Genomic DNA, 12,900 nt, shown 5'->3' with positions numbered 1-12,900 from the left:
TTAGAAAGTAAGAACGACTACCAAAAGTATTAACTTTGAGGTGAGTAGTCAAAATTTTTTCCTTTTTGATATGCACGACCATGTAATATTAATTTGCACTACTATTGTGAATGTTTAAGAGTGAAAATTACGTGAAATAAATGAATTCTTGTTGCAATTGTTGGAAGTTAAAATTGTGATTTCTTTAGTTTGTTTTAATATTTACAGCTCAAAATTATTGACAATATTAGATTTGTCTTCCTAAGATTGTTAAGCTATAAATATTACCGAATCTTACCGAAATAAGATTCCTAGGATTAAATTAATTGTTTTGTAAGTTGTATATGATGGTTATATTTTGTATCTTGATGGATGCATGAAATAGTGTCACAAATATGTAATACATAACACAAAATCACATGTTGTCTTGATGTGTATGATTTGACAACACTATGTACTTTTGGTGTTTTCATTAGTCACTTCTTAGTACTATTCCTTTTTTTGTCTTCTTCAAAATTTCACAAGTGTGATAGATCTATATCTTTGTTATTTTCCCAAGTTTTGGAAATATAATGCAACGTAACATACATCTACTATGAGGTTTTCTTCCCTTCTATCAATTAAATTTTGTTCCCAAAATTCACCGTAAGATATGATTTTTGTCTTTTTGCGTTATCTTATAATACATCAGATTTTGTTTTTACTCAAAGTTCTGTTGTTTGAATAGTGTTTTCATTAGTCACTTCTTAGTATTATTCCTTTTTTTGTCTTCCTCAAAATTCACAAGCACAATAGATTTATATCTTTGTTTTTCTCCTTAGTTTTGAGAATATAACCCACCATAACATACATCAACTATGAGGTTTTCTTTCTATTTCTTCAACCTCATATTAACCATATTACTTGTTCTTATCCAAATCTAAAATACGAACTACAAATTGTAGCCATCTAGCATCTTCAAATCCATTGTCTCAATATAGGTCGGTTGTTTATTTGTATACACTGATACGTGTATGAAATATATGATTTCCAGATTATTCACAAAGCGACGTGTATAGCGGAAGACTTCATTTCAGCTGAATGAGTATCTATATATTATATCCAACTCATTTTCTTAGTCATTCAACTAAGTCCTTGATAGATGTTATTATTTTCATATGGCTTGAATGTAACACCCCGATAATTCTCTCTTTCTAGAAAATACTTTTATAACAAATCTAGAGAATTACCCAGGCATTATCGCCCGTGTGAAAACGTTTCGGCTTACTCAGAATTTTGCAGCGGAAAACTTACTAAAACAAAACCAACTTTATTAAACTTATGAAATAAGAGTCAAACAATGTTTGAACTGAAACACACCAACTCAAAGCTAAAGTCTGAAAATATAAACTCCTAGAAACAACTTAAATACTACTATCACAAAAGCCTCTCCATTCCAGATTCCCCAATGGTATGCATCTTCGAACCTGTAATGTCAATGCTTTCTTGACTATGCTCCCCCGAAGGATCACCACAGGATCAATAGGCAAAGCCATGATCACAAACACAGACAAGCACGTAATCAGCAAAGCTGAGTACTACATATCAGACAACAATAATCCTAAACATGATGCTACAATACAACTTATAGAATAAAATAATAATAACATAACAACTGCAGACGACTCTTACTGAATTAGACTCTAACCTTTATTTCTTCTTTAAATGGAATAGTTATTGGGACGAGTTGTCTATACTGAAATAGGAAATACGGTCGTGACTCCGTAAACCAGAATGACCTACGATATCGAGGAACCTTTGAACTAAAGAGGAATGGTGATCAATCCAACCTCGAAAATACATATCACGGCGGACTATGTATCCCAACCCTTAGTGTCCAACTCTAGACGTGCACCAGTCTAAAGTCTATAACCTATTCTCGTTTCACTTTACGTTGCATTCATTTTATACTTGTGTTGACACCAACCAAGCACATAATACTCACAACTACTAATCACCTAACATCACAAAACTCCTTTTTAATCTTAGAATTAATAAGTGTTCACAACTTAGCATCCAAGACTCTTTAACTTCTTTTATTCTTTACTAACTTGCCTGTTGAACCTAGCCAACAGTAAACTGTACCTTTATATAGGTATAACTCAAAATTACCAAATAAGATCCTCGGTTCTTATAAGATAAATCGATAAACTCAAAGAATCCATGATTCCAATTTACTTACATTAATTCACTCACGAATTAATACCAAACTAAACTTAGTTGCTTGCATCAAACTTCCATACAAACAAGTCATACTTAAACATATTCTTAGTTTACATGTAGCATACAAGCAAATAACATGTAAAGCCATCTCAGTAAATCATATATATGAACTACAAGGTCCTATACATGATACTACAAATTAAAAACATCCCTAGAGCATGTTTCTAACCATTTAGCACGTAGACTATGTACGTACCTCGTATAAACGTAACGGTAGGCCACTTTTAAGCACTAAAAGTCCCCTACAGTGAATTCTCGCCTAAAACAACCAAGAAATCGAGTAAATACTTGTACTAAAAAAAATACAGCAACTTTAAAACGTCCCAAACCCTTCTAAACTTCTTTAAAAATCGTTTTTATAATTTAAACTCTCATTATTTTTAATCCCTAGTATAGATATTTTAAAAACCTTAAAATATTAACTTTCTGAATTTCCAGCAACTATAAAATTTTCTAAACCTTCTGAAAATATTTTAAATGAATATAGAAATCGTATTCCAATCAAAATTCATATTCATACTTTAAATATACGATTTCTAGTGATTTAAAACCCTAAAAATCACATCTTTCATGATTAAAACTAAAAATAATAAATCTGAAAATTTTCTTTTATACATATGATCCGAAAAATACATATTTCATAATAAAATAATAACTCAAATCGAAATCATGCAAATAATAATAAAATAACAATAAAAATTAGAACTTTAATGGAATCTTAAAGGAGAAGTAAAGAAAACAACCAAAATAAGAGGAGGAAAGAGGGCGCCGAGGCTGGGACAGCAGCAAGGACCGGCGGAAATCACTCTTTTCGGCTTCAAGAAAAGGTTTGTGACGTTTCTTGTTCAACAAGAAGCGTTACTTAGCGAAGAAGAAACGATTTTTGAGAGAAAGAATGAAAGTCACGCTCAAGAGGAAGAAGAGAGAGAAAATGTCGAGTGAGGGGGAAGGATTTCGGAACTCACGTGCAAGTGAGGAGAGAGAAAATAAGTGTAGGGCAAAATTCGGGTTTTAGGATATTTAAATAGGCTAATCCTATTGGGCTTAGGAAAAGGAATTCAATAATTAAAACAATAGGCTAATCCTATTGGGCTTAGGAAAAGGAATTCAATAATTAAAACCTTTTGATGACTAACAAGATGGGCTTGTTAGGACTTTAGTCATCAAATTATCCTTTCCCTTTTTATTTCTTTTGGGCTTTCGATTCCATTAAGTTTTCTTTTCAAATATACTTTTAATAATTAAACTCTTATTTAAAACACGCTTAATTAAAATTTTACAAACTTTATTAAGCTTAGAAAAAATATTTTTAGTTGACTTTTAAAATAGTCAACCCTTTTTAAAAGTCAAATCATTTTCCAAACTCATTTGGATTTAATATAATTACATAAATAACTTAATATTTTTACGAAAATCCTTTAAAAATGTGGGGGATTACATTGAAGTTATCGTTACCCGATCCAGATGCAGCTGAAGATTCTTGTGGTTCAATAAAGTTATTAAAGATGTATGTGATTGTTTTTATATGGCCTACGTTATCGTTATTTTCTTTTGTTTGTATTGAAATATTGAACTCAAGATAATTTTATCTTACACTATGAGATAAGATTTAGCTACATTAATGCAATTATATTTATTTCAAAAAACTATTTCAACAAATATTATTGTCTATATCAATAAAATTGCATTTGTTTTGATTTCATATGGATGGAGATGAGGATTGCAATCCATAAAGAAAGTTTCTTAAAAGTCATATAGTTGTTTTATACGGCTAACAAATATCATAAATTTGTCACCATTGCATGAGAATGTTAAACTAAAAATTATCTTCTCTGATATTTTGAGATAAGTAGAAATTAATTTTATAAATTAATATTTGTAAAGTTCATTTTATTGTTCTCATTCTCTCCAACTCAAAATTACATTTGTTATCTATTTAAACTTTTTTTCTTTACTTGCATGAACTTGCTTAATTAGGAATAATTTTTTCTTTATATAAAATGCCTCTTAATTACATTAACATAATAACGTATACAACGATTCACTTATTATATTACATAAGTGTAAACAATAAATTACTATAATAACAATAAAAATAGTCTATATGATGAATTATTTTTCCATTTATATTATTATATTATATATGCAATGTAAGATAAGATTAATATTACATTCTTTTTCTACTTTTTTTTCTACTCTCTCATATTTATTAAACTTTTTTGTATTTTTCTGGTTGTAAGTTACAAAGCGGTGCTGAAACAAATTTCCATAGAATCTATCTATTAGATAAAAAAAAAAGTATATCATATGCAAATTTTGGCACCATGTTAGTAAGTTTGTCTATAAATGTAAATGTACGACTCAACCTAGATGGTATGCAACTTTTCAAACACTGAAAAAATATATATCCAACAAAAGAAAATACGGATGATCATTCATACGTAAACCACTTTAGTGTAGACATATAAAAAGAAGAAATAAGAAATAAGACATAAGGTAAACTTAGTTAAATTCAATAGTACTATAAATATTTTGTAACATTGAGTGCACTACAATTCATGTTTTTATATTTATATTTTTGCGAATACTATGCTTGCACAATATAAATATATATTTTTGTTTTCATTGCAAGAACATCGTAACTATGGAAAGAATAGCACTTGGTGATCTATCCGACCAAAGTCGTAATTTTACGACTACAATTGTCGTCCTCCGAAAGCAACCTCCAAAGACTTCTCGTTCAGGAACTGTAAAGATGCAAAATCTTATATTTGAATACGAGGTACATTTATATTATTTTGTGTGCAAATCATATTCAGTACCGAAATTATTTTCCATAACATTGTAAATGTTAATTTTATATTTAGGGTGTACAAATGAGAGCAACAATATTTGAACAAGATATTGATCTCTTCAGAGACACACTTCATGAAGGAAAAGAATATGATATAACAAATCCACTTGTCAGTCGAATGCCTGACTATCTCATCAAGAATGAGCAACAATATCAGATGACCATCAAATCAACAACAAAAGTAACCGAAACTCAATCATCCATACATGATCAAATAAGTGAAACGTCCTACTGGGTATCACTTGATGCGGTAAACGATTATATTGGAAAAAGCGATAGAATTGGTTAGTCATTAATTATATGTACTATTAATATTCAAACTAATATTCGTTACTTATGGCTTCACCAATTTTTTGATATGTTGGCCAATCTTCTCAATTGTATTTGCAGATATTGTTGGTGTTGCTATCCATGTACATGAAATAAGAACAGTGACTTCTCAAACAACTGGAAGAACGTATGATATACGTGATATCCAGTTAACAGATACATCGTAAGTTTATAATTTCAACAATAACAATTATTCTGAAATGATTCATTTAAATAACAATATATGTACATTATATATTATGACAGGTTAACACCAATAACATTATCAGTATGGAACACTCTTGCTACACATGAAGCTGAATAGATTGCTGAAATAATCGATTCGCTTCCTATTATTCAAGTTACACGTGTTGTAGCAAAAAATTTCGATGGTATCCAATTTAAATTATATTATAATTTAAGTACCACGCTTACTTTTTATTATAGTAACATTAGTGTTATCATTATGTTATTATTATTATTTTTAGCTATTTTTGTTAATATTTTTATTGTTGTTAAAACAACTATAAGTCTACTAATATGTTTTTATAGGAGCGAAATGGAACAGTTCACCTCTTTTGACTATTAAAATAAACACTGATTCACCAACAACATTTGCATTACATAACTGGTAAGTTAAATAAAAGAGTAACCATAAACTAACTATTACCAACGTTATCTAATATTACACATAATTTTATTGCAGGGTTGTCGAAAACACTGAAAAGATATACGAACTAAAAACATCGATGGCTAAACTGAGCAATGAAAACACAGAGCAAAATGGACACTCAGATGTTTTAATCAGTTTACTGCCAGAACAACAGGTTATATTGTAATTTAAATATAAATATATTTCTTATTTCTTTATTGTAGTTATATTTTTCTTAGTAACTTTTTTATTTGATTTAATTTTGTTAATGTCAGGCTGGAAAGAATGTGCATATCAAAGGGAAAATTACATAAATATCTAATAAGCATAGTCTAATATATGATTCTTGCAACGTATGCAACAAAAAATGTAACGCTAACATTGGAGAGGAATTTACCTGTTCAATTTCATCCACTCCACATGCTGCAACAGCTGAACCCAAGTAATTTTGCACACCGTTTTCCATTATTTTTCGAAATCATCTCCCATTACTTATCTGTTCTATTTCATTCACTGCAGATGTATCCTACATGTTGATGTTGAAGATTCCAGCGGTAGGACACCTATGACACTCTTTGGTCATCATGCAGAGTTTGTTTTAGACAAAAAAGCAAATGAGATATCTATACTGTCGATGCAGGTACCTTAATAATCATTTCATATTACATAATATAAATATACCAATAATCAATATTAATTACATTTATTCTTCTAGGAACGCCGAATATTTATTGAAGAAACTGTTGAGAAGTTAAAGGACAAATATTTCAACATAGAATTGACTACATACATGCTTGGAGATAACAGACAACTACGTTGGAAAACCAAGGAAATTACATATGCTACCGTTTGAATAATATGTCTATAGTGTAAATTACTTTTGAATATCCATTGTAAGATAAAATAATATAGGCACTCTTGTACATATTGTAAAATATAATGTAATGTATAATTTGTGTAATTGTATTTCATATCATTTGTTGAACCCTTAAATATTTAAATACAATGCTTTCCAATTTTAATACATTTTTTTTATCATATCAACTATCATAAGTACATAAAGAAATCGAATATAAATCACAATTTATTGATATAAATATAATAAAAAAATGTTTTCTAAAAAGTACAATATATAATTGTTCTAGAAAAAAATTAAATTATTTAACAACACGTTATTTCTTATTTTATGACATAAATGTTTTGACACGTAAATTTCAAATAAACAGCCCACGTAAACATTCATGACAAATCATATCAACATGAATATTTAAACAACACGTGTTATCGTACAGACATGAATTTAAAGCAAAATTTATGAAAAATGTCAAGATGCATGCTACATTTATTATAAAACGGGTATTCAATATATACTTACACAAACACACACACAACAAACACATACACACTCAAACAAATACTACCACAACTTTGAAAATATCGTTACTTGTAATGCATGAAACACACCGGGTAATGAAAACAAGCATTAAGATAATTTTGCGCGACATGCTTATACAACTTAATCTACCAGTGCCATGTTGTGGAAGTCATTCTGCCACTGACAACAAACTGAAGGCATACGTTGAAATTCATGGAGTTCCAAACTTTCCACATACACTAAGATTCGTCGGAATGACTTCTACAGAGGTCAATCTTTGAAAAAAAACCGCAGCTCGAAAAGCCATTAACTTTCTTCGAAATACGTACAATGTTGACATTGGAGATTACAATTATTATCAAATGAAATTACTGGAAGATAATTACCAACACTTACTTTTTCTGTACAACAAAATGTTTTAGAACTTATTTGTGTTATTACATAATGTATCCGAATCTAACATTAAAATCTATGTAAAAATCTATGTAAGATATGGTAGAATATGTATTTACCCTTTTTTTTACAAGTATTAATATATTTGTATTATGTTTTTTTTAAGATCAGATTGTTTTATTTACTACATCCATATTATGTCATAATTATTTATCTTAGGGTATAAATGTTCTAGCACGTAAATTTCAAATATACAGTCCACATAAACATTCATGCCAAATCATATCAACATGAATATTTAAACAACACGTGTTGTCGTACATATATGCATTTAGAGGAATCTTTGTGACACATGGCAACATGCATGTTATATATATTATCAAACTCATACTCACACACACACACACACACACACACACACACACACACACACACACAACACACACACACACACACACACACACACACACACACACACACACACAGAGTGAAACACATATACACTCATTCAAATACTACGAGAACTTCAAAAATATTGTTGCTTATAATGGGTGAAACACATCGAGTAATCGAAACGAACATGAAAATAATTTTGCATGACATGCTGACACAACTTAATTTACCAGCGGCACACTATGGAATTCATTCTATCACTGCTGACGAATTGAAAGCATACGTTGAAATTCATGGAGTTCCAAATTTCCCCCACACACTAAGATTCATCGGAATAACTTCAACAGAGGCGAATATTTCACAGCAAACTGCAGCTCGACAAGCCATTAGCTTTCTTCAAGATACATATAATCTTGACATTGTAGACTACAATTATTATCAGATGAAATTGTTGGAAGACAGTCACCGACACTTACATCAGCTATACCACAAAATATATTAGAACCTAAGTGTGTTGTTGCATAATGTATTCACGTTCAAAATTAGATTCTATGTAAACAGCTATGTTTTATTAACTATGTAATATATGTTACAATATGTATTTGTCTTTTTTCACAAATACTAATATATCTCCATTAACTTTTTTTAATATCATATTGTTTTATTTACTACATCCAAATTATTTCATAATCATAGTTGCTTTAACAAATATTATTATATAGAAATGACAACAACTCAATTTCTTCGTCCATCTTAAATACAATATTATAACAAATTAAAAAAAATGTATATATATATATTTCATATGCGGATAACTATCAACATTTTACTTAAATCAAAGTCATTCAATACTATGACACCTTTTTATAACTGAGTAACTGGTTGACACATATACAACAACTTTTTAGACACGTCTAATAAAAGTTTACATTGAATTGAACACCTGTCTTACATGTATTTTCGCAGACACCTACATCAAGACACGTAGATGAAATTAAGTTTGCTCATAGTTTACCTTTCACAAATCTATTTCAGTTCCATTTGTATTCTATATAAATACAAAAAAGAAAACATCAACAAGTACAATATTTCGTCCCTTACATATTAATTAAGAATGTATTCATACAACTTACATATCTTAAATCTCAAATATCACTCGCTTATAATTGATTAACACTCTCTTTTTCTATTTCAGTATCAATGGAAGAACCACGTCGAGTAATTGAGGTAAATATCAAAATTATATTAAATGATATATTAATGCAGTTAAGTCTACCACATGTAGATTTTGGAATTCATGCGGTAATTCATAGCAAAATAGAAGCATATGTCGATCTTCAGTGCAAACGTTCGTGGACCTCTACGATTTATTGGATCATCATCTACGCACTAGGCCCTTCACAACAAAATGCAGCAAGAAAATCAATTAAATTTCTAGAAGAAACATATAATATTGAAGTTGCAGATTTCAACTACTATGAGTTCAAAATATTGCAAGATACAAATAGCCATCTACTTCAAGAATACAATGATTACATCCAAGATCAAAGATAAAAAAACTTGATGTTGCTATCTCTTAGAAAAGTATATTTCATGTAAAATAATATATCATAGGAATGTAATATTTGTTTTTTCCTTCGATGTTTATATCTTGATCTACATGTAATTATGCCCAAAATTAAGCTTTTATATATGTACCTTATAAATATGTGTATATATAAATAATATTTATATATATAACTTATTATATGCAAAATATTATTCCAAAATTGAGATTATTGTTATAATTCATGTTGGCTACCGCGTGCGTAGCACGCGGTGGTCCAACTAGTTTGTGAGAAAAAGGGTGTATAACTGTCTCAAGCTTACTCCTCTAGCATTTAAATATATTTTTTATAAAAAGGAAAAGGGAGGTATCAATGGAGTACAACTACCACGTTTTATTACTTAGCTAGTTTGTTTGGGGTTTCCCTCTTTTGCGTCAGGAAAAAATGGAAGGACTTCCTTTTATGGGAGAATATAGGAGTACAACACCACTGTCGAGCTGTAAAATAAGTTTCCACCTTGCGAACCGGAAAGTCTGCTCAGATCTGAGAGAAGAGAGGGGAAAAAAGAGACGGGTATGTCCAAAAGCTTCAAAATTTGTCCCTTAAACGTCCCCGTCAACCTCCCTATCTAGCCATCCCATACTAAACCTGATGTTTCCACCATTCAAGAGTCGTCAATGGGATGTTTTTCAGACGTATCCGTCCCATACCTGTTTTCGGTACGGGAAACGACACTCCGAGGTAGTACTCCTGCTTCATAGGTGCTAGGAACAAGGCCAGTTGGAGAAATTAAACAAAAAAAAGACTTAAAACAATTACCTCTTCAATAGGTTACAAGTCGAATTTTTTCCATGAATAATGTTAAAATGAGTATTGATTACTCATATGGGTCAGTACTAAATTAATTTCATGGGTACCGTCCACGTAGGACGGCTGTAACACCCCAATAATTCTCTCTTTTCAGAAATATCTTTATAATATAAAACTTAGAGAATTACCAAAACATTATCGCCCGTGTGATAACGTATCGTATTATTCAGAATTTTCCAGCGAAAAACATATAACTAAACATTAAACTTTATTATAAATAAATAAATAAACAAGCATTTAAAATCCAAACATTCTAAATGAGTCTACTCAAACAAACTCGATAACTTATGTTCTTATAAATGCAAAAAAGTAAAGTATTCTAGTTATACATTCTCTCCATTTCAGATTCCCAATGATGCACATCTGCGAACCTGTAATGTCAATGCTATACTAAATCTGCTCACCAAAATGGATCATCATAGGATCAATAAGGCAAGACCATGATCACACACAAACAAAGCACGTAATCAGAAAAGTGGAGTACTACATACTAAAACATAAGCATTCCTAACATGATACTAATAACAACATGCCGGGATAAATAATAACATAATCATACAACATTCTGCAGACAACTTTTACTGAACTAAACTCTAAACATCTTTTTATTATTCAAATGAAATAGTTATTGGACCGAGCTGTCCCACCAACCATGCCTTCATTAAGAAGACGAAATACGAGAGCTACCACGTATTCCAGAATGACCTGTGATATCGAAGAACTTTTTGAAATAAAAGAGGAATGGGGATCAATCCATCTCCCAGAAAAAACCATGGGCTACCACCATTACTCCAACTCCCAATGTCCAACTCTAGACGTGCACAAGTCTAAAGTCTACAACTATTCTCGTACACTTTACGTTAATTACCAATTATACTTGTTATGACAAACATACTAGCAACACAGAATAATAATCAAATAGTCACAACTGAACTTCTTTTATCTTAGGATTTAATAAGTGATCACAACTTACAACCCAAAATTATTTTCCTTTAATCCAATCCATCATATTGTTGAACCTAACCAACAATCCAACTTACCTTACAAAGGCATAATTTATCAACTTACCAAATAAGGCCCACAGTCCTCATAAGATAGTGAAAATAATATATAAGGGAACATATGAATAACAATGATTCAATCCCTATAACAAATATTAATTCCTCATGCGAATTAATAAATAAATTCCCCTTCCACATGGTTGCATAAATTATTCCATACAAACATGAAAATCTTTACTAATAATAAATCTCAAAATCACATGCTTGCACACAGGCATATAACATGTAACAATCAATAATACCAGAAATCACATATGAACTTAACAAGTTCCTATACATGGTACTAAAATTCTTTCTCCTTAAATCATGATATTAATCACATAGCACATAGGTATGTATGTACCTTGTGTAAACTAGTCGGCAGGCCACTTTTAACTCCTTAAAAGTCTCATACAGAATATTCTCCGCCTAGAAACCAATATAAACTAAAATACTCTTAAATAAAAATACAGAAACTCTAAAATATTTAAAATCCCCTTTAAATATATTCAAAAGCTGATTTTAATATCAAAACTCCAATTACTTTAGATTCCTAGCATAGTACTACCATATTAGAAATTAAAATTCTTAAAAAACTCCATAAATAAAATCCTTTCTGAAATTCCAGCAACTATAAAAATCATAAAACCTTTGTTTAAACATATGTAAACATGTTTAAAATCATAATCTAAATCAATCACATAGTATCTAACATGCTATTATGGTTTTCTAGTATTTAAAACCCTAAAATCCATGCTTTAATGATTAAAACTACAATCTAACCATAATAAACAAATTTGAATTTTAACTCTTATAATATAAAATATACATGAATCAAGATTACTTACTAAAACAGTAAATTAAAACCAATAATCATGATTAACATTAAAAGAAAGCATAAAAACATAGTCTTTAATGGAATCTTGAGGAAGAAGAAAAGAAATTAACCAAACAAAGAACCAAGGAAGAGGATGAAGGAGACAACGGAAAACAGGTCATGCAGTAGCAGCAACGACGCCCCTTGTGAAGATTTGAAGGCTTTGTGACGTTTCTTGTGGAAGAAGAAACGTTACTTGAAGAAGAAGAAAATATTTGAGAGAGAGAGAAACGAAAAACGGCGAGGAGAGAATAATAAGTGCTGGCCTAAAACTTTGAGTGTGAGGAGAGAGAAAATAATCTTTGTGTGGGGTAAAATAATTGGGTATTAGGATATTTATAAAGGGCTT

The 12,900-nt window shown here is 30.1% G+C and overlaps 1 protein-coding gene across 1 annotated transcript; it reads left to right on the top strand.

Annotated features, from left to right (window-relative positions):
- The first annotated feature begins 4,885 nt into the window (after positions 1–4,885).
- On the top strand, positions 4,886–6,909 carry LOC125498581 (uncharacterized). The gene is made up of 6 exons (XM_048646813.2): positions 4,886–5,023; positions 5,109–5,379; positions 5,486–5,588; positions 6,111–6,239; positions 6,576–6,696; positions 6,772–6,909. The coding sequence occupies exons 1-6, from the start codon at positions 4,886–4,888 to the stop codon at positions 6,907–6,909; spliced, it is 900 nt and encodes a 299-aa protein (XP_048502770.2).
- Positions 6,910–12,900: the final 5,991 nt, after the last annotated feature.

This window comes from Beta vulgaris, chromosome 6 (assembly GCF_026745355.1).
Source record: "Beta vulgaris subsp. vulgaris cultivar EL10 chromosome 6, EL10.2, whole genome shotgun sequence".
Classification (NCBI taxonomy): domain Eukaryota; kingdom Viridiplantae; phylum Streptophyta; class Magnoliopsida; order Caryophyllales; family Amaranthaceae; genus Beta; species Beta vulgaris.
Note: the sequence above shows the minus strand (reverse complement) of the source record. Positions and strands in the feature narration are given on the sequence as shown.

Bases quoted from the DNA above. Each gene is read 5' to 3' on its own strand.
- LOC125498581 (XM_048646813.2), top strand. From the start codon at position 4,886: ATGGAAAGAATAGCACTTGGTGATCTATCCGACCAAAGTCGTAATTTT. The intron at 5,589-6,110 runs GTAAGTTTATAA...ATTTTATTGCAG, and splicing joins ATCCAGTTAACAGATACATC to GGTTGTCGAAAACACTGAAA. The intron at 6,240-6,575 runs GTAATTTAAATA...CATTCACTGCAG, and splicing joins CCAGAACAACAGGTTATATT to ATGTATCCTACATGTTGATG.